This window comes from Anticarsia gemmatalis, chromosome 21 (assembly GCF_050436995.1).
Source record: "Anticarsia gemmatalis isolate Benzon Research Colony breed Stoneville strain chromosome 21, ilAntGemm2 primary, whole genome shotgun sequence".
Taxonomy (NCBI): domain Eukaryota; kingdom Metazoa; phylum Arthropoda; class Insecta; order Lepidoptera; family Erebidae; genus Anticarsia; species Anticarsia gemmatalis.
In genome coordinates, this window is record NC_134765.1 from 2,178,570 (window position 1) to 2,201,704 (window position 23,135).

The 23,135-nt window shown below is 34.8% G+C and overlaps 4 protein-coding genes across 5 annotated transcripts in view; 2 read left to right on the forward strand and 2 right to left on the reverse strand.

The window, feature by feature from the left end:
* Positions 1-2: 2 nt before the first annotated feature.
* On the reverse strand, positions 3-1,824 carry LOC142982182 (dynein light chain Tctex-type 1-like). The gene is made up of 3 exons (XM_076128573.1): positions 1,685-1,824; positions 1,373-1,541; positions 3-905 (listed from the first exon to the last, which is right to left on the reverse strand). Exons 1-3 carry the CDS (start codon positions 1,715-1,717, stop codon positions 751-753), a joined length of 357 nt encoding a protein of 118 aa, XP_075984688.1. The 5' UTR covers positions 1,718-1,824; the 3' UTR covers positions 3-750.
* Positions 1,825-2,165: 341 nt separating this feature from the next.
* Positions 2,166-10,405, forward strand: RASSF8 (ras association domain-containing protein 8). 2 transcript variants are annotated; one of them, XM_076128580.1, is made up of 10 exons: positions 2,166-2,447; positions 2,571-2,681; positions 2,967-3,088; positions 3,206-3,400; positions 4,621-4,855; positions 5,101-5,217; positions 5,582-5,784; positions 7,625-7,739; positions 8,182-8,308; positions 8,787-10,405. In XM_076128580.1, the coding sequence occupies exons 1-10, from the start codon at positions 2,376-2,378 to the stop codon at positions 8,885-8,887; spliced, it is 1,398 nt and encodes a 465-aa protein (XP_075984695.1). In that variant the 5' UTR covers positions 2,166-2,375; the 3' UTR covers positions 8,888-10,405. The 2 variants fall into 2 exon arrangements, with proteins under 2 accessions (XP_075984695.1, XP_075984696.1); XM_076128581.1 differs by lacking the exon at positions 3,206-3,400.
* A 454-nt stretch (positions 10,406-10,859) lies between these two features.
* On the reverse strand, positions 10,860-13,969 carry LOC142982280 (inhibitor of growth protein 2). Its single transcript, XM_076128702.1, has 5 exons — positions 13,711-13,969; positions 13,143-13,349; positions 12,430-12,618; positions 11,933-12,052; positions 10,860-11,827 (listed from the first exon to the last, which is right to left on the reverse strand). Exons 1-5 carry the CDS (start codon positions 13,844-13,846, stop codon positions 11,505-11,507), a joined length of 975 nt encoding a protein of 324 aa, XP_075984817.1. The 5' UTR covers positions 13,847-13,969; the 3' UTR covers positions 10,860-11,504.
* Positions 13,970-15,344: 1,375 nt separating this feature from the next.
* The window catches only part of Jupiter (microtubule-associated protein Jupiter), a 151,253-nt gene continuing 143,462 nt past the window's right edge, over positions 15,345-23,135 (forward strand). Inside the window, exon 1 of the mRNA XM_076128223.1 lies at positions 15,345-15,528. Within this exon, the coding sequence (XP_075984338.1) occupies positions 15,470-15,528 (59 nt within the window). The 5' untranslated portion in view covers positions 15,345-15,469. The remainder of the gene's footprint in view (positions 15,529-23,135) is intronic.

Consider the following 23,135-nt stretch of genomic DNA (forward strand, 5'->3'; position numbering starts at 1 on the left):
AATTTTGTTTTATTTACTGCCTCCAAAACCTACGACACAAAAAAGTCGAAATCAACATTTTGGTCTGACCAAGAAATCGAACGCGATAACTCGAACGTATCTAAATCTATTAAATACCTACAGATTAAGATTTAAACATTGCGACTTACTCGACAGCGACACCGTGCAACACATTTGTACAATGAAATCATATCTGCGTATCATAACTGAAAGATTCAGCCAGACCAAAGATATCAATTTCACAAAAAACCCTATGAGGATGCTTTGCAGCTCCATAAACACTTAAAAACAATATACTGACATGACTTCCTGTCTCTTTTTTTGTAAGCTGATAGTTTTTTGTACAACACATGTTTTAAGCACAATCGGCACTTGAAATCTTTTAGTAACATGTGTCTTACATGTGTAACTATATGGGACGGGTGCTACTTGTATGATGGGAGCGGACGGGCATTGAGAAAACATGCCCTTATAGCGTAGTGGTATTGGTCATTGTTGGTCATGACTCTAAATCTAAGGTGACTCTAAATGCGAATATTTTTAAAAGTTTAGTATTGTTTTTAGAAGTATTGATGCCAGTTAAAAGAATATTAAGGATTACTAAAGGTAACGCTACATCTCCAACTCTTTTTTAGCCATTAGCCAGTGTGGATAAGACTCGTAAGCAGCGGTGAGACAGTAGGTAATGGTTTGACGTTAAAATATTGGAAATAAATAATAATAAATATAGTACTTTGTATTGTAATATATTTAAATTTGTAGAGCGAGGCCCCAAACGTTAACAATGCAATACATGTACTTGTTCTCCCAGCGCACGGTGCAGGTGCCGTCTGTCGCGGTATCCCAGAAGTACGCGGCGGCTGTGTGCAATCCCGCGCCGTTCTTCTGAGTTATTGTAATTCTTACTGTAAATAACAACGATATTTTATTATTTGTTATTTCTAAACTAATCAGGTAACAAATATTCATGAGGAAGAATATTCAGAATTTACTACCAAGCGCCCCATAGTAATTTTTCCCGGCTGCGGTTCGAATCGTCACCATTTCAAAACCAGCTGACTTACCCTCGGTTTCTGAGGTACATTTAGCGGCAGCTTATCTATTCAATAGCGTTAAAATCATACAAAAAAAAACGCTATTGAATAGAGAAACTACCGCTAAGTGTACTCAGAAATCGGGAGTAAGTGCTCTATCTAAAGTCGGCGGTTCGCAAGTGAGACGGAGACATGAGGCCGCGGCAGGAGATTGCGACTGTCGCGGCCTCATGTTGCTATACGCAACATGAGACTGTTACTAACTAACAAGTCGCAGTCGCACTGCGACTTAACATCAACTATAAGTTATAATATTATGTATTTTAGCTCCTACTTACTTATGTATTTAAAAGGCTTGTTAAGTTTATTCAGCCTAGCCATTGTCTTGTCAGTAATTATAGCAATCCATTGCGGGGTTCTCGAATGGCTATACGCATTACCTCCTAGACACAACTCTATGTGATCTCTCACTAACTTCTGCACTTCTTCGACGTTAAATATTAGCGCCTAGAAAAATAAATCTGTTAGAAAAACTCTTTATCAACTATGAACAGACATATAAAAATAAAAAATTATGTGAGGCTAAAGTGGTTTTCCACGATAGATATCGCTTCTCCCTTAAAATAAACCATTAAAGATAATAGGTCTACCTCTTCATCATCATCGGCTGGAGGCGCTGCCATACTATCCTCTTGTTAGTTATAAAACTTAATTGAAAAGCGTTTAATTAAAAATTGATCAGAAAATATTTGCTATCGCTTTGAGATTTTTTCAAAAGTCAATAAAATTTTGGAAAATGTATTGTTAATAAATAGGTTGGTACAAAGGAGTCGTAAGTACCTATTTAATCAGAATTCAGAAAGCAAATTAAAATTGAGTTTACCGCGATATACCTACTGTGCATCTATGAACGTCAAACAGTCTATTAGCTAAGTAAGTAAAGATGCTCGATTAGAGAATCAGAAATAAACAAAACTAAGACAAATTCTTTGTACTATCACCGAATATTAAAGAAACTGAACAATAATTGTTAAGCTATTATTTTATTTCGTCCTTTGATCTCTGTTGATGCATTGTTTATCTATTAAAATAATGATTTATTATTGTCTATGCTTTATTCTATCAATAGCTGTCATGTTAATGTCAGCGACGTGTTTCTAAACGAAAATTTCTCATAACCCACTTGGAGCTTTATTTTCTTTATTGTGTTTTTGGTATGTTTGTGTTGTATTTTAGTTCATTTAGTGTGAGAAAAAAGTCTCGACTAGGCTGAATTGCCAATAAAATGACGTCTTAGTTGAATATGTGGTTTATTGAGTGATTGTGAACAGTTTGAAATTAATGGAGTTGAAGGTCTGGGTCGAGGGAATACAAAGGATTGTTTGTGGGGTTACAGAGACCACAACCTGCCAGGTCAGTATTCTAGAATTTCTATTCTCATGATTATGCCACTGACACGGTTAGTGCGCTGTGGGAAATCAATTTCACTTTTTAGTGAACTTTCGATAATAAATTGATTGATGGTGTCTCCCACAGGATGTAGTCTTCGCATTAGCCCATGCTACTGGAAAAGTGGGCAGGTTTACACTGATAGAGCGATGGAGAAATAATGAACGGCTATTGGCACCACAAGAATATCCTCTGAAGGTATCATGTTCTATTAATAAATTGATGAATTGCAGAAATACCAAAGTTACTGTTGTTTGTACTTCTACTTTATAATTTTTATGTGAAATATGAATTTTATCATCTCAGTATGTATAATATAATTTTAAATTGAAATATTGCAACATATTGTGAACTAAGAAATAGTGAAAAATTTCCAATTCACACATAATTTCGTTATGAATTGATAGTCTTAAAAAGCTTTCTAATATTATTATAATAATTAAAGAAAAAAATCAAATCTACAATATGAAATACTATTTTCAGATTCTTATGAAATGGGGTGAATATTCAAATGACATACAGTTTATTTTGAGAAGGTCAGATTCAGGGAACAGTCAGAAACCATCACAGGCAACAAATAGTTCACGATCACCTATTGGAAATGGGTAGGTTACATAAGTATACCAAAAAACAGCCATCTAAAAAAATATTAATGTGCTTTTAATGTCAATAGTAATAACTAAAGTAATTAACAAATGTTATAACATTATCTGTACTTTTAGGGGTCATAACAATTCAAATCCTAACATATTGGAGTCTCAGAATTCCCCCAATCGCATGAACACTACACCGACTTATAGCAATAACAATGTAAACAATACATCTCCCGGGAACCCCGTGGGAGTGGTGAAGGGAGTGCAGCAAGCCAAAACACCTGAATCTGACAGCCCTGTGTTGAAAGATGTACCACCTTACAGGTAACTTATATTACTTATCCTATTAGCTTCTGCTTGTAATTTGGTCTATGTGAAAATATTTCCTGTGATAAAAAGTACCCAATTATATTGTCTACCAAATTTTATCAATACCCCTTCAATAGTTTTTGTATGACATAGTAACAAATACACATCAATCAAATGAAGGTGTGAGAATTCTTAAATCAGTTCTTGAGGGAATTTGTTATCTACTTAATAAATAATTATTTTTGACTAATTGTCTATTTGTCGGAATTTTGATTCATATCTGTAAATACAAAGGTGTGATAGTTTTAGTTACTAATACATTTCTGCAATAGGATATTGTGAAAGGTTAATAAGTATTAGTAATTTTTATGTGACTCACACATACTGACATTTGGCAATCCTTGACTCATATAGGTGGAGTTATCAGAAATAAGCTTTATTACTGTTACTTTGTATAATTAGATTGGGGCTTCATATCATTTGTGAAGAAAATAATTTTGAAGTGGATTGCATGGATATTTTACTCTTATTTTGTGGTTAGTAGCCAATCTAGTTGTACAAACCGCTTGAAAGACCTTTGATATGGTTTAGTTTACTGTTATTTTAATTGACTACAGCCAGGACTGTGTGCTTTTCAAGGCACAGAGATGCTCAGTTCAAATACAACTAAACAGCCACCTATGTATGGATTGACTGCATCTAGGGTTGCTGTGCTCACAGATTGATTACCAGATGATTATATTTAAAAAAAAGTTGTTTATTTCTTACACTCAATGACTATTTAAAGTATAATATTATTGTCTATTCATTTTATACAGCAACATTTCTTCTGAGAAGCTATTTCACTATTGAGTTACAAAAGGTATTGTTTTAACCTGTCCTACTTTTGATGAAACTCTATGTTGACTGTTGAGTTTCCTAATTGTTATTTCAATGCATAAAACATAGACTAAGTAGAGCTACAATAGTTTTGATAACATTTCAATTTTAATGCACTGTTATCATCATAGGTGTAAATTTTAGTAATACCTTTATGATCATTCTCTCAAGGGCTGAGGGAGAATTAGGACAAATGAATTTTATGTTATTAAAGGTTTGCTTGAATATTTAGATTTTTGAAATTTAGCTTGGGTTTGTGAATAACTAAAACTAAATTTGCTGTGGTTGTACGTACACATTCGTCACAAAAATCGGCCCGTTGTATAGTCAATTGATTACCACTTATCTGTTTTTAGAGAGCCACCGCCACCCTACCGTTCACCACCACCCCCATCACAAGCGGTCCGTAAGTCTCCCAACCGTATGCGTGGTACCCGACCCTCGCACATGTCACCAGTCAACTTACCTGAAGAGGCCCAGGAAAACCGCAGCCCTGAAGCCGTGAGCTACAACAGCCAGTACAGGGAACTTGTGTCGCTGGTAAACTATCAGAGAGAGAAGCTGTCGAGTCAACAGGTTGATTTAATTAAGGTAAGTATTGAGTTTAAGTAAATATTAAGTAAGTTCACAATAAATATTAATGCTGTCTCAAATAAAATACTGAACTCTGTTCAAATCTGTGTTATATAATTATTTTCACATCTTTATGTCTTATTTTATAGACTTTCCACACATCAATATTATTGTCTGTTAGAAAAATTTTAATTTAAATTTATGACAATATCTTGTTTTCTGCTTACCTATATATTATATATATTTTGCCATATTTATTTCAGTATGATGCCGAGATTGGATACTGGGAGAACAAGGGCCGAGAGCAGGAGCGACAAGTGGAACTATTACAGCAACAAATCAGTTCAGCAGACAATCAGTTACGAATTAGTACAGAACAGGCAAGTATACCTATTAATACTAGGCTGAATACATTTTTTTTAATTTATCGTTTTATAAGCTTTCACTCGTGTTGAAAATTTCCCGCGTTTTTTGTTTCTTTTGATAATAAGCAGTCTGTATCAGTAACAATGAAGCTTTCTATTAGTGAAAGATTTTTGAAACTAATTGCTAATGGGTTTCTTTGATCTTTAAAAAGGAAAATAGTCTTGGGATTTGTTTTTATGGGTTAGAAATAAATTATTGAAGAAAAAAAGAGGAAATTGTATGTGGTGTATTGTCTTACGGCCGCATGCAGAAAGATTAGTTTATAGAAACAAATAAATATATATCTTTATAACATAAGTAAATCAAATACAATTACAGGTACAAGCGCTAACATACGTAGAGGAGGAGAGTGAAATAGTGAAACAGAATGAAAAGACCTTGAAGTCTGAGATAGTTCTAGTGCGTTCTAAACTGGCCAACTGTGAGACTGAGCTGTTGCAATGTAAGAACAAGATACGGAAGCTCATGGAGGAGATACACAATGAACAGAGACTCATTAATAGTCGCCAGCAGGAAAACAGGTGAGAATTGTTCTGTACTACATTCTAACCGCGGCTTCGTTCAGGTAAAAAATATTGTTAAGTAAGAACTCAATTCCTAACCCTTCACTCAATTCGAGAGGAGCCCAAGTGCTGGGCAAGGCACTGCTGCGATGGGACAGTAATGGATAAAAAAAAATCGTTCAGAAATTTTGGCGTAATTAAGTAACAAATATCTATACAAACTTTCGCATTTGTAATGTTTGTTCGATGATACATCACATGTCTATGATGCATATTAACATGATAGATGTTATGTAGAAAGGAATTGTATTCTATAAATAGCCAGCAGAGAATAATACAATTTTCATCGGTATATAGAAAACTACAATGTGACCGCGTAACACATATCCTGTGATTCGTTAAACTACTTTATTAAATGACATTTCTATAAGGGGCATAAGGGCACGCATAGACCAAAAACCTTTTCTTACTAGCCCCGAATTTACGGAGGTTACCAGTTCTACTCACAAACATTGTGTATTAAAATATTATCCATCTGCATTCGGCATTCTATGTTTAATTCCTTAGCTCATAATATAATAAGATGAGCGCAGAAATTGGTATTACAACATAGCAATAAGACGCTGAATGACCTTTACGTCAAATACTGGAGATAAAAAGTGTACCGTCACTAATTCATTGAGATTGCATCAATTGCGTTATGCAGAATTACATAAAACGTTATTAGCAAAACTTGTTTTCTCTTTGATGTAAGATTAATGAACATTCTGTAAATCTCATTTAAATATTCGCGCATTTTTATATGCACTACAACTTTTTCCCGCGGTCTCGTCTACGTGAAAAAAAAAGTTTGATAAAAATATCTTTAAAGGCCGGTTCCACTAGTTCTGGATATGTATTGGTTAGCTTTCAACATTTAGTCCTGGCTTCACCACATCGGTTTGTTTATTCGGTTGAATTTTCATAGTTCATTTCATTCATACATTTTAATGTCACTCTACCTATCGTCTAAGTTATTTGGCACTATCCATAACGTTGTGTTAATGTTACTTTATCTACCAAATAGGCTATCTGACATTTTTAGAAACCGTGTAACGGCTCTAAGGTGCGTGAGAATAACAGACATCTATCCAAACAGACTCTCGCATTTATACTATCAGAATACCACAGATATCTTATAATTTTCGCGCGGATTACAGTGCGTGAAATGTAATTTTGTTATCTTGTTCCACCATCGTTCAATGTAAACTGTAGCCGGTACGGTCTGTATATAATTACTGACACACACAACTATACATAATGCTCTGTGTGAATGTAAATTAGATTGTAGATGTCTTACAATGTTTCAATGCGATTCTCAAGACCTTGGACTTTTGTTTGTTAACATAAATATGTGTTTTGTTTCTTTATTTTGATGTGATGAGGCGCTCAGCTTGTTGCGTTTATTGTGAAAGTGGGTTAAGCTACCTATGGCGCGGATATTATATAGATGGGTAGCCGCTTAGTAGTAATACCATTTGTCCTTATTTCGAGGAGTATATTAAAGTTTCATCTTGGTTGTTTCAAAAGCCTTTGATTTTATTTTTTAAGACTTTGCTAGGTCTAAACAAATAAAAGTAAGTTGAGCACTACCTATGCAAAAGAAAATCAAGTAAAAATCAAGTTTAATTAGTATGCTCATTGGAAGAAAATATAAAAACGTGCGTTTTTAACCGGCAAGCCTAACTACTGTAAGACAAAGTATTTCTTTTCTACAAATTAATGCATTGTATGGCTCACTTTCTTAGAAACATAAATGTCACGTTTCTAACACATACATTACATATTTATGATGACTATATGAGATTACAAATTGCAGGCAAGCACTGGAGCGATCGATGCTCGCTGAAATGGAAAGTTTGCAAACACAAATACAGCAAGCGAAGCACGCGACTGAAATTAATAATCTCACCGCTGAGAATTTGAAGAGAGAGGTTTGTTATTTTTTATAATTTTGTAGCCTAGTTTAAAACCGTATAAAATATAGCTTATGTTCTACCCTGGGATGTAAGCTGCTAAAAGACGATAGAATAATGTTAGAAGTTAGTAAAATCAGTAGCAATCGCATGGCTGAAGATTACGAGATATCGGGTTCGAGCCGAGCCCGAGTCGCGTCAAATTTTGTTGCTATTTGGTGTGTCTTTTTATGTGGAAATTTTCCCGATATTCTCGGAAGTTTCCAAAAACGTCGCACCAGTAACATCAACACTATAAGTAATGTATCTTTGGGTATAACAAGGGAAAAAAGATTATCATGTTTTTTCTTAAAAAGTTTAAATTCATTTGTACAAAATATGATTATTTTGTACTTAAGTTATATTTTACTTATTTGAGTTATAGTTTGAATAGTTGAAAGATGATATATTTTGTCAATAGGTGGGTGTATTAGAGAATGCCATAATGGAAAAGAAGCGTCAAGTGGAACGATTGGTTCAAGAGATGAAGGAAGCTAACTTACAAAGTCTCACTGGAAGTGTGGATGAGTTACGACATCCTTTGGATGGTACGTTTTTATAGCACACTAGAAACTTTAAAAATATCCATAAATCTAGATAGAAAAGTAATGTTTTATTCATTAGATTCACCGGTAATACAATACGACTGAAAACCACATCCTGACTGGTGCAGAAGTATTATAGTTTGTTTTTGCATGAATGAAGAACAAACAGAAATTAATATTGATATGTGACCAAACATGCAAACAAAGTACCAAAAAATGATCGTTTTGGTTTCTATCCCTTATGTATACATGCACGAGTATCATGTGCTGAATGAGGTCTATGAATATGTCCGTCAAATTGCCAGTTGTACGCGGTATATTTTGATTGCGTCGGCCAGTTACAATTCAAATCTCGGCAGCAATTGGATTTAATTCGATTTAGAACAATCAGTTAGGGTCCTTGAATAAATAAATACTGTTTTAGAAGAAAAGCTTTATGGATTAAATATAAATAAATTAATAATATTTGTTTGTTTTATAGGTCTATGTAAAGCAGGCAGTGCCCGCCGGATCATCGGTTCACCAAGGCAGCTAGAGAACGCAGCTCCCACCAACAAAAACCCTCACGGAGTTTGGGTATAATGTTCAAACAAACGTTTAAATAAGATCGGCCATTTAAAGTTCCCCCTAATTATACGAAGGCCTAATTTAAGTAGCCACAAAGTTTAGAACAAAGTAGTTATAATTTACTGCAGTTGAGTTATTTAATTACATATTTATTGTTTGTTGTATAGCGATTTTAATTGAATAATATTTTGTAAATTTTTACTATGTGTGCCCATTGGTATATTGTCGTTTTGGCAGATTCTCTTCAAGTGATATTTCAAAAATGACAAGATTAATCTTTGAATAATCTTGCCTGAAGATGGAATAATCATCCCACATGTAGTCCTAGTAGGTACATCACTTTTTTCTTTACCTATTCACGTCTTTTTTTCGCCTAAAATATGTAATTATTTAATTAAAGAACTCAACTATTATGTGCTGCTATATTACGTGCACGATATTATTTGATTTATTTAGCCATTATGGTAGCGGTAATTTATTAGTTTTGTGTTCAAATTAGTGTCATATTTATAATTATTACTTTGTCACAAATTAATTGTTTTATAAGTGTGTATTGGAATTTTAAATGAAATTGTGTACTTAAAAGTATCAACAAGATATTTTTATTTTACACAAAAAGTATTATCGTGTCTTGCCGTAAGTTTATTTTTTATTGGGCTTTAATGGTTCATCAAAATTGTTTATTATATTTGGTTGAGTGTGCCTTTGTGTGTTTTGTTTGTGTGACTAATAATTTGCAATATTTTACACTGGCAATATCGAGATAATTATATTTAATCAGATTACTTAGTTATGACTTCATATTACTTAGTATTGTCACAAAATAAGTACAGATATTTCAAGACATATTTGCACCTGTATTATTAACTATGTGTTCGACGGAATAGTTACTATTTTTGTTTGGGATTGTTGTAAACAGACGCGCCATCATGGGTAATAGAATAAGAGGATGTGGACCGAGTTTAAGTATTATATCGGCGCCGTGTGTGGGTGAATGTGAGTGAAACATGACGGTTTATTTACCATTACAAACTTTATCTATGGTGGAACTTCACTTGGAGATTTGTTTATAGTTCTGTCTCTATTATTTGTCATACGAGTAAATGAGATGACGAATACGCAAACAAAACCAAGTAAAGTTTCACCATTATGTAGTATTTATAAGATTGGTACTTCATATCTTAGAATCTCTACGGCCTATATTACTATGTTCATATTTAAAGTATGTACACGATTAATTTGCAATATAGAGATACTTAATTATAATAATAAATCTAGTCGAAAGTATAAGCCATTGCAATATTTTATAAACCAATATTAACCTTGATTTTAGAAGCATTTTAAATAATAACGGCATTTATGACAAATCGAAATATTAACATTATAGAGTAGTAAATGTACGGACTATGTATTAGGAGTACTTTATGAGACTTGTATTTGAAATATAGTATGATTTTATTTCTTGCATGGTTACTAATTGTAATTAGACGATTTGTGTATAATTCATATATGAAATAAAGGACATATTGTATACTGAAATGTTATTTTATTCTCCTAGCTTGGCAGCACTTTCGACAGTTGGCGCTATACAACAATTTATATAGGTACTCTTTAATTCCAGTGCGGATTCACAAAGTACATGTTATACTTACTCTCTTGTGTCCAGCTCTTTGTCAGCCTGTTATGTCACTGATAGTTTTATAAGATATCAGTATATAATATATAACATCATAGAAATTTTAATGGTTTGCCGTCTGTCGACGAGCTTTTGACTACACTATACGCGTGCATAGGCTTTTATGGTTATCGCTAAAACGGGTTGTACATGACTTTCGCAGTTGCATTGCAGTTAGCGCTTAGACTCGTAGTACCCCGTATATATTTTGCTATCATTGAGCAATGTAAATGTTATTTAGAACATAACAATGTCCTAGATTGGTGAAGAAATGGAAATGACAGGACTTAGGGTCGGAATAAAACAAATGTATTATTATTAATCCTTATATTCAAGATAACTTATTTCAAATGTAAGAAATTAAATCTGTTCGCAACAACCTATCATAAAGAATACTCTTTTCTATACAATAGATGCCGTATATGCGTAACTTAAGTTATGCCGTACTGTACTTCGAGTTCCCGGTTTGACCACAATACTAAGATATATTTACAACAATTTGTCAAATCGCGGCGAGTCAATTAACAACGTAGATTCGATCATTTCTATCTTCGTCCTGCGCTGTTATGGAGATTCAACTATCATAAAACAATCATTTAAACTTTTTGCTACAACCACACGTCAAATTAGGATAAACTGAATTTTCATAAAATTTAAATCACATTTCAATACTTGAAAGTGTTCGAGGCAAGTTGTCTGCCTGTAAATGGACTAGAAACAAGTGAATACTTTGTATCTTTTACATAACTGGTGACCATGTTGTTCTGTGAGTCGGGGATTATGACTATTTCTACACTAATGGTATATCTTAGTAGCTTACAACCATCACAAGACAAACAAGTTGTGTTAAAATACTTTATCACATAATGATATCTACCACAAGCACCAATGCGTATTGCAGATGTATTCACTAATTTCAAATCCACATGAACCTTACATCTACTTATGCAGTAAACACTATGCTTTCTCTTCTTTCTCCCTGTTATACCGTTCTAGTTCTTTGAGGAATTGTCCTTTCGGTTTCATCACGTTTGGTCGGTCACCGCGGCATTTTGGACAGAACCATTTGCCTTTGGGCTTAGTGGTGAGTGAGACACAGGAGAAATGGAACCACTCGATGGGGCAGAGGTCGTTGTCGCAGAGGATCATCTCGCCAAATGATATTTGGTCGCAGAGACAGTAGCGCGGCTCGTCAGGGTCTATAGCATCTGTTTCTTCTGGTGGTGTTTCTGAACGCTGTGCTGCTTGGCGTGCTTTGCGCTTTTTCTTTTTGCCTATACCTGTGGAATATAAGTAGAATTATAACACAAATACATCAAATTAACTTGATTTGTACTGTTTTCTAATTGAATAAATGAATTAAACATGTAGTAGTGTAATAGTACCTTTCTTGTGGGTAGTGTTGTGCGTGTGCCTCTCACTATCCCGTTCGCTGGAGTCTGCACCATCTGTAGCGGCGCCCGCCGTCGTTCGTGATCGACGCGCGCGTTTTGACCATCTTTCTCCTGCAAAACAAATTGTATATTGAACTCAATGTGTGTACAAATAAATAGTATGTATAAAAGTAAGTATAATTTTAAAGATTTTAGCTGCCTGACTTGAAATGCCATAGATAAGTCATAGATTAGTAAAGTAAATTAATCATCTTAGAAATAAAAGAAGACATTATGAATTTATTGCAATATTTTGTGTTTAAGGGTTGTTTTTCCATTGTCAGATAAGTTGAATGTAGACAACTTTTTTGCCTTAGTCTCAATAAAGTAGTCTCACAATCTGAATCATGGATAATGGGCAAATTGATCTTTATGTACAAGTACTTAAAAAGAGAAGATCGCTTTTAACTTTTTATGGAAAACTTGAATAGTGATGATGAGATATGTACCTCCAGTCTTGTCCCTTTCCACTTTCTCTTTCTCCTTCTCAGTGGTCCTCTCTGGTGGTGGAGGCGGAGGTGCGTGTTGTGTTGAGACAACCGGAGCAGGAGCCTCCTTGTCCACACTGCGGGGAGTCTCCGGAACTGGGGCAGGCTCTTCCTTCACTGTGCCGTTTGTGTTCACCTCTAGGCAAGATACTGTTGAAAAGTAAAATGAAGTAATGTAATATTAAGTAAGAAAGAAAGTAGGAATTTAATGTAACTTCCCTAGCACATTAGACTTTGTGACTGTACCTATAGATGTAAATGTGTAATAAAACTTTTTATACTAAGGAAAGTTGACAGAATGCAGATTGATACTGTTTTATATAAAATTACTGTACTTGCAGAGAGTAAGCAATAGGGAGACGTTAATGGTCAAAAGTTGAGTGCAGTTATAAGATGTTATTTTAGAATGAAAATTGTGTTTACAATAACAGAGTTAGTAGGTATTTTTGCGAGTGACTTGTTTACTATGCATACACATATTTACACTTTGTTATCATGTATAATTGCTTTATGTAACAACAATTATCAGTCCATAATAATTGATTATGTGATTGTTTATATGCTTTATATGTTGCACAGAAACTTCTTACATTAATACTGTCAAACTATGTACAAGGAGTTAAACTCAATGGAAAAGAGGGAATTTAGGTTTAGCTATAGAAAAATGAACTCACATAATTTTTTATGATCAGCATCTAGTGACCGTTGTTTGTTGTCAATGAGGTCTTGAAGTATCTGTACAACTTGTAGTTTTTCGTCTCCAATCTCTTGGGCAGCCACTAACACTGTCTGGAGTCGCAAAGCAGCTCGGCTCCGACGACGTTCCTCCGTATTGGGCCCTATGCATACCGCCAAATGCTTTTCTGCTTCGCGAAGACATTCTAATAAACAAACAACAACAAATAAAAGTTAGCAACATCAAATCATAGGTTATCTCGACTACAAACTCCTTTGTAAGCATTCAAATGAGATTCAAATAAACAATATGTAGGGCGTCAAAACGAGTTCCTTTAATAACCATCTTTAGAAGTAACACACAAGTAGTGGATTTGATGTTATTTTGGTCCACTTGTACTAGCGACTCGTAATCTATAGATAGGTATGCATACGTAATGAGGTTGAAAGGCGAACGTCAACAAAATAATTACAAGCTGTTGTATCAATTATTAATAACTTACACAACTGTAAATACTCAACTAAAGCAGTTATAGCATTCAGAACAAGCAGAAATAGGAAAATTACCTCTGTATGTAACGTCAAGCTCTCGCATACGCGATAAATGTCTCTGCAGGTCATTCGGGAGATTTTCTACGCAATCTAAGTAATTTTCAACGTATGTAGCTGATAGCAACGCTTCAGTGGACGTCTGATTCAACATGGTTAAAGATTGAGCACAGTTTTCATAGTGATAAAACAAGAGAAATGAAAAAAATCACTTTGAAAGCGAATAACAAGTCCGCTGCATTCAACAGCCGTCCCGTCAAGCATCATTGTACGTTTAGAAACCGTGTTCTGTTTTCGCTCTGACGCTTTTTTATTACATTTGTGGTAACTGTCTTTTTAGTCACATTTACGTTTTTTCCTGTTTTTTTATTTATTTATTCTTAATTAATCATTTGATACATAAATAAATATTCTTAATAATAATAATATTTAGCAGGCGTTGGAAAATAAGGCTCACAAATGAATTGTTTCTTAATGATATAAAATTTTAATGTTCAATAAGAAATGTTTCATAGTTTTTCTATATCAATAACAGATGGCATTATAATATTAAAAGTGGCAAAAATAATCATAAAAAATATAGAATCTGGATTTTAGCTATCACATGATAAGATTAGATGGTGATCAATTGAAATCAATTTCAGGTGTGTGTTGAGATATACCAAGAGATAAAAGATTATATTTTTAATAATAAAACTACATAGCCCGTGTTGTGATCTACCTAATAGAAAACGATACAACACGAACGTACTTTCTAAATAAATGTAGGTATATGTACCCTTTTTTGTCGACTGCTTTTGCCAGCGGGAATACTCTGTTAAGGACTGAGGAGCTCATGGATGAGAAAGAGTTCATAATCTGAGACGATTTCCAGGCTCTAAGCATTACAAAATTTCAAGTTCCGCCAAAAATAAATGGCTGCGACGAAAGCAGTTTTTAGGGAAGAAATAGGAATTAAATTTCACCTATGTATTCGTTTTGGTCGGGTCTTTGATTGTTTGTAGTATGTCGTCACCACTGTTGGCAACAGATGCCACTTAATGGAGAGATCAGGCATAGAGAGGACAAGCATAGTACCATTGATCAACGCCTTTAATGAGTTCTGTTTTAGTTTAAAAGCTTTTAGTTTTATAAGCGTGTGTGTAAAGGCACCTAATACTTCATTGACAATCTCTTCACAGCAAAGCTGACGCAGTACCTAATATCTTTTTCATCTGACCTTAGATTTGCACCCGGGACTATTGTGCAGTAGTGTAGTAGCCATATTCGCTACATGCGTTACGACAAGAAATGTAAACAGACAGCATTTGCAGCTTCTTTGGCTATTGACAATAGTTTTTAAATATTTGACGATTCGATTTCACTAAGTAACGATTTGATAATGACTGCAACTCTTTGTGGTAGTTAACAATATATTAAGGTCCATATTCAGAAAGTCCATTAAAATAAGTCCGAGCTGAGATCATTCATCTGTGAAAGGAAATCCATCGTTATTAAAATTCATAATATGCAGGAGCCGAGGCCGATTTACACCTACTATTTCACCCACGTATTCTTTAGCTATTCTGTCATAAAACATACATTCAAAACCGCAGTGTGTTTGTAGTCAGTACCTTCTTAATAACACTGGCTTGCTACTCATTTTTCTTACTTTATTTTATTCTTTGACACCCGTCAGTGCAATTAAAATGGTATTTTGACGTCGTTGAATTGTTTTTATACCAATATTCTTGTGTATTGTCTAAATTTTTAAGTAAACTCGTGTTATTTGTGTGCAATGTCATCCACTGTTATATTCGTTGGCCTGCCAGAGGACTCAAAGAGCTCTATCACAAAGTGAGTAAGTAATACCATTAAGTTCTAACATAAAATGTCTTGCAATACCCTCGGTGGCTGCTTTTCGAAGTGTCTAGAGACAGCTGATTTCCACCTGAGAGGTATTTTTTGTTATGGAAATATAAAATTCCAGAAATAAACATCGAATGTCGAAACGTAAGTTTGTAAGGATTAAGCGGGTAGGTAAAGATAATAATTTTACCAATACTTGAAATTGAAGATTTAAATACTAGATAGGAGTACCTACCTAGTACAATGATACATATCATGACCTAGTAATTTTTATTGTTCATATAATTTTCAAACTAAGCGCCTGAATGTCTACAGCTGATTGTGCTTGTACGCGTTTTGAACAAGTGCCTTACCAATAAAGGTTGACCATAAATCGTATTTACGCTGCTTTCTGTTCTGCTGCAAACGATCAGAACAGGCTTCCGGTTAATCTCTGCTGGAAAGACAAACTATACTGCTGAAATACAATGACATCTTTTGGAGATTTTTGAGCATTGTTGCTAGAAGGACCAGAAACATTTTGTTTAAATAATTAATTGAAAAGATACGTTTGATCAATAAATTATACCTTAGACGGCATTTTTCAGGTACCAGAGTTTTTCTAAAGAGTACGAATTGTGATAATAAACGCTTTTAGTGGGGATAAATCTAGAGTAACCCGGCTTTCAGCGGTAATTAGCAATGTTTAGTAGGTTTCCCACACGTTAAAACAAAGGCGAGTAAGTGACAGATATAACTGCATTAGCTTTATTGAAAGGTAATGCCTTGGGCAATGTAAAATGTCGATCACAAAACAAATTACCAATATATCAGCACCACGCACATTTAGATTTGATTATATTGATATATTCTCTATTATAATAATGATATTTTGATCCACGTGGGCTTGCACTTATGTACTTCGTTCTAATTGAACTTGTAGGTTGCTCTAGAATAATATTATTTGTCGTGGGCGGCAATGTATTGCCTTGAGTCTTCCAATTACGGTGAACAAGCTTGTTTATGTTTTAATGGTCTATTTCTACAAATAAGGTGTTATTGTGCAATATTATTGTTGAATGCTCAGCCTAAAAGGACGTTGTGCGATTCACGAACGAAATAAGTGTGGCTCTTAATTTGCAGATTGTATTTTGAGGCATGTTTATTAAGAAGTTAATGTCCGTATTTGGATATGTTCTATTAATGAAGAGGTTTTAAGATTAAGCTCTTTACTTGGGCCTTATAGACGGGTTCTTGTTTACTTAATTAATGAGAGACAAAATCAAATACTACAAATTTCCATATTTGTTATGAAATTTGTAATGAAGAGGATTATAAAAACCTGTTCTTAGATAAATAAATGGAGATTTCGATCGATATAATGTGCGATTATTATAATGTTTCCTTTTATGGCAAACGATATTATTAAAATAACATACTTTTGTAAAAGCGAGAGCAATTCAGTATAGTATCGTCTGTATGTACAATAGCTACACGGCTAAACTGACCATAATAAAATTTGGCAGGGTTATACATTAGATTTAATGCCGGGCGAAAGCATAAGCTTCGCTTTATAAAACAAATTGGTTGAGACGCGGGTAAAGGCTAGCTCTATAATCACATAGAACGATATACTATTTTAGTCATAGTTATACCTATGTAAAGTTTGTCACTAAAGTCAAATTATCTTGAATTGTATGGCGTGTGTTGTGCATTGTCTCATGCCTTATACAGACGTACTCCAGGTGTTAGTACTATGTCATTAAGTTGCACCACTCAGTTGCGACAATGTCTTTGATAATTCGCCCCGCTTATTTGTGATACGAGAATAACAATAGAATAGTGTCCTTTTGATTTGTGTCGAATGAAAAGCTTTCTTTGTTGTTGTGTTAGGTCAGTGGTTGTGGCTTTTGTATACGATTTGATACGTGTTAATTAGTTTGAGTGTCTTTATAGGAGGTCTTGTGGGCCGATGGTGGTCTTTCTGAAGAAAACAATAGGTAGGGGTCAATGGTATTCGGTCAGAGCGACCGTCCTGATCTGAAGACAAGAAGGCTATGGAATATAACTCCTCAATCGACCATTTGTACTTAGTTTTTCATAAATTTTCTATATTTCTGCCATATGGTACTCATACTGCACGTCACTTCGCCTTATTTCTGATTTGGTCCTCCGAAAAGTCACTCACTTTAAAATCTTATCGCAGCACGTTCGTCCTTGTTTCTTTTTCGGTCTTACGTCTCTTTTTCTGGGTCTCTTCCGAAGACAGTTCCAATACCTGGTTTCCAATATTGATCTAAAATAAATATGCCTACACGAGCGGCATCGCGTGCTCAAGCTAGTTACACAATATCTCCACCTGTCAATGTAGCAGTAGTTGGATAAAATATAACAGGATTATCTATGGTCTTCCATGACAGGACGTAACAGGATACGAGGTGAAGCCCTGTAGTCTACGGCCGGTCGCTACTCACTCCTCGCTATGCACCGTGTGTTTGGTGCATATTACAACTACACAATAAATATGATACTGATACTAACAAACAGTTGGACGATTGAGGTTTCCGGTGTTTCACACTGACCAATTTTGGTTTTCGGGATCATTTAACGACAGGTGGATTACGTTGTTCAACCGGAACTAGAATTATCTTTTTATTCCGAAATAAAGCGATTCACATGGTTTTATTCCGTTTTTTGTGATAGAGCTAAACAATCGGTATTAGCGTGAATGTCCATGAGTGTTGGATACCCATTAGGACACCTAGAGGTGTGATTGATAGCGTTGTATTGTTGCTTTCGTCGTAATTGCTTGATTGTAGAGCTGTCTATTGTAAACCGTAATAGCAGATAAATGCCAAAACCATATGGAAGGCACAAGTATTTGAAATCAATTTCTGCAAGACATACTTATTGATACTTTGTTTCAAACCGGAAATATAATTATCAGTTTATCGAGTAAAACTGCACGATTAGAAGCATCTGTTGGCGGAGGCGGTGGCTCCTCGACAGTCACGCACGAGCTCGCCTCGCGCCGCAACAATGGCGGCCGCGCCCGCGCGGAAGCTGCACAGAGCCATTACATGCTCCGCTACTCCCGCGCACAGTCCGCCGTCTGCATGCCTCTACCTACCCGATAAACACTTGCGGTCGACATTATCTGTACTCGATAATAAGTAAACGGTAATCGTTGGATACTGTAGGTGGTTCATCGACTATTTAGTAATTGAAATTCTTGTGGTTGAGTCCGATAGGCCTACATACTGTTGCATACACGATTCTCCTCTATGATTTTCTCGAGACTTTAATTGACAGAAACCATTTGTATATTAGACCTTTTTCTAAGAACTTACAATAATGTACGTTTCACCGTGTTTCTAGTCAGTTAAATCGTTTAATATATTGTTAAGGATTACTGCACAGCTTGTACGAGGAGTAATAGGCTTAAGTTATGCGTACGTATTAAGTATCTACTTATGTGAAGCGAAGCCGTTGCCCGATTATTGCTGCTGCAGGTTTTTTCTAGTATTTAAAAGCACGCCAATTTGATTATATTTACTTTTCAGGGAACCGTCGATTGGTATTTTTTAATGAAAAGCTTTTAAAAACTGTGTTTCGATATCGTTTTTCCATATTTCCCCTTTGTTATTCGCACCGCCATTAAAGAAAAAAATCTGATTTAATTACTCTCTAGTTATCAGAGTTTCAGTACCAAATGATTATCCTAATAACTAATATATTTTTTAACACATACACTTGTATTATTGCAAACATATTCGCATCTAAAACTTGATAATTTACAAAATACAAAACAGACAGGATAAATCCAGTTGAGCGACTGAAATAGGACATCAAAATCAAGATGGTTGTACTTGTACTAATTACACGACATAAATCCGCTTGTGTTCGCGATTTAATAGATAACGTCCCAGTAAATAAGGATGAGGGGATCGATAGCGCTCACATAAATTAGAAACTAGTGTTTTAACACCACCCAGGTGGTCGCTTGACACGTCACTTATATGGACGTCGGGATTCTGAGGCGGAGAACACACTGTAAAGAGGTTTAGGTTATAATTTAATGCACAGGAGAGATTCCAGACAATCTATACTAATATAATAAAGCTGAAGAGTTTGTTTGTTTGTTTGATTGTTTGTTTGTTTGAACGCGCTAATCTCAGGAACTACTGGTCCGATTTGAAAAATTCTTTCAGTGTTAGATAGCCCATTTATCGAGGAAGGCTATAGGCTATATAACATCGCTACGGTCATTAGGAGCGGAGTAGCAACGAAAAATGTTACAAAAACGGGGAAAATTTTGACCCATTCTCTTAGGTGACAAGCGAAGTTGCGCTGGTCAGCTAGTACAATATATACCTACATTTTCAGACGTTTTTCAATAAAGAGGAGAACTGTCATTGACGAGAATTTTACAGTAATTATCTACAACGTTATATCGTTCGGAAAACTAAATATCCGAAATAATTAGCCCACTGAAGATCAAAGAACATGTTTTCTTTTTGCTATTTCTGAATAGTTCACATAAAAAAATAAATAAAATCAAAAAAATTCATATAAAATCCTCTTACCTATAACAAGATAGTAAAAAAATCAGTTAAAAACAACTTAGTGTTACAAAATTTATTACAGTGACAGAATACTAGAAACAATAAGAGCTTTTGTCAATATTTTTGGCGGAAAGCACAGTGTGACCTCTGCTTAAATAGGCTGCGGCGCGGCCGACAGTTGACAGTTCTCGGTCAGTATGACACTTTGACACACTCGGAGTAATTTTCTGGGACATCTCTGCCATTTCTGATAGTTTTCTCACAGCTATATGACACGTTCAGTAACAAAAAACAGTTTGTGGAATGTATTTTCCTTTATTTATGAGATTGATCACTTATTAGACTTAGCTAGTAGTATAAAGAAAATTTGTTGCTAGCTTTTGTTGTTTATTACTAGCTGACCCGCGCAGCTTCGACCACGAATTTTCATCGAATTTTTATATATTTTCTGTCTTAAGGACAATTTTCCAAAAACTATTGGAACTACAGATTTGATTGAGCCTTGTGTCTTGAGTTTTGTGTTTTAGATTCGGCGATTAATTCTTATACTGATATAAGATTAAGTGATGCATTATTTTCTTTCTTACTTTCAAACTATCTTATCACAGTTCCTGGCAAAAGTTCAATGGCAATAGAGCCGTCGTTCCCACTCATCCGGAAAAATAAGTGTCGATATTATCCCTACATTTATTTTGACGCTCATTTAAGCGTAAAAGTTCATCCGGAGAATGTCGGGGTTACGATATCTGTTAATTAAGGGTTCGATATAATGGTTATAAACACAGATAGTGTCAATTAGTGGGCCCTCCGTCCCTTACCGCGCCTTTGTGTCTATTTCGATCCCGCCGGGGAACAAATTGATGTGTGCAGCTATCAAATTAAGGAAAACTTTATGGCTTACAAATTGTTTCTAAATTTGTTGACGGTATTATTTCGTTGAAGGAATGCACTCTCAACGAACCGAGAGACTTTGTTGAGCTTTAGTCTCGCTATATTTTACGAAGGTGTTAGCGTTTAGTATCAAAAAGGTGTAGGTGGAATTTTTATTCTTGCTTTTTGAGCGTACTTTATTACTTTTTCCTAAGCCGACATTAAAATGTTTTCTTTTAGCTTTAGGGTTTATACTGGAATCCCTTTTATTCAAGTATTTTTATGGAAAAGTCATGCATACTTTCCAAATTTCGGAATTCTTTGCTGCGATCTCATTCATGTTTATAATTCTCTGTGGCTGTAAATAGACCGCACTGTTATTATCCCGCCGAGGCGATTGAGAGATTAAATTATATTGGACGGTACAAGCCCCGAAAGCTTCTGACTTAACAGAATGATGGATGTGACATTTGAAAATAAGGCCAGTACGTTTTCACGGAAACGGTGATGGTTATGGCTGAGTCTAATTTTAGTCTAAAAGGAAGGAACATATTTGTCGGGAGAAGCTAGGTTTTTGAGGTACGGAAACAGCTGTTACATTTTGGGCTTTGCTTAGTTACCGTGTAGTGCCTTCCAAAGCCCGGAGATGCTAAGTTTAAATACTAATACTTACGCGAAGATCCATCTATGCAATCTTCCGGTCAAAGGTTGCTTAAACACATCAAAAATTAAGAAATAAATAACCAATTGGATATTTTAAAGTTAGATAAATAAATAAAGTTTTTTATCTACAAAGGTTTGTAGACATTTCACGTCGAGGTCTACGACAGCTAGCAGCTAACTGTCGGTGTAAGCGGATAGAAAATTGCAATTAAAAGACAAAGCTAATAAAGAATCATGAACAATGCATTCTCCGTTAAATAGAATTAAACGATTGCCAGTTTTAATTCTTTCATTTGTAAAAGCTTGAGAAAGTTCGCTCACGGTTCTAGTTCAGTCCCGATTTAATTATTTAAACTAATACGGTCGTTATATGCTAGTAATTGGGCGATTGTTGGATGTAACCATTCAACATGCGTTGATTAGGCTTAGATTCTATTTGCTATTAATTATAAGTGATCTAGAATAGTCTAGATAATCTTCAAATGCTTGATTAGTGCAAATGTTAGTTGTTTGAATGTTGCATTGGACTTCCAAGATACAAGATCTATCTCTTAGAATAGGAAAGGAAATTTTAAGTTAGACATTCGATTGATTAAGGCCTAGTATGCATAAGCATGACAGCTACATTAATAATAAGGTTATCCTTATGAATATAGCTGTAATTTTTACTATCGTGGCAATAGTTCCAGAATAATTGATCGCGTTGAAAGGAACAAAACCTTCTTCAGGTTTTATTATACCTATTACGCAAAATTACTTAATAAATTACGTTATTTCATTAACATTGGTCTGTATTCATCCATGGCAGAAGATTTGGATGGCATCAAGTAAATTTTTATGTACTTTGTTCGTTATCCAGAAATAAAGTGCTTGAGGAAGATGACGATTAGTACCTAACTTACTTATATCTCATTAACAACTTGAGGTCGAAAATTACAGGAAGTGTTTATAAATAAGATAAACGGGAACGTTTGAAGAGTATAGTTAATACGCGGTAATTTGTTTAATATGTATGTATTAGGGACTTAGGGGTCAAATTATCATAGCTAATGACAAGGTTTTGCTTGAACGTGCCAATGTCGGCTTTCAGACAAGCTTGGAGTAGGTGATTATTGACTGCCGTTAACCTCTCGAGCGCCCCAACGTCAAAATTCAAATATATTATACCGTCCGGGCCAAAAATGGCGCGCGTAATTGAATTGGCGGTTGGCGTTTAAGCGCCGATTCCGTCATATTTTAATACTAACACCCTAGTCATACCTTATATATTTGGAATCTACATAAAATTTGCTATAGATTAAAAAAATAAACCACAAATAATATTTGATAGTGGTAGTACAATAGTCGGTTTAATCTGAATATTTTGTGCTTTAGGCATGTGTTTGAAGAAAGTCTAAAAAATATTTTTAGGCAAAAAAAATAATATGACGAAAGGTCTTATCGTGTAGTTAATGAATAATGACATTAAAATCCAACTGTAAAATATACTAAATTCTTTAAATTAGTTAAAAAAAGGAT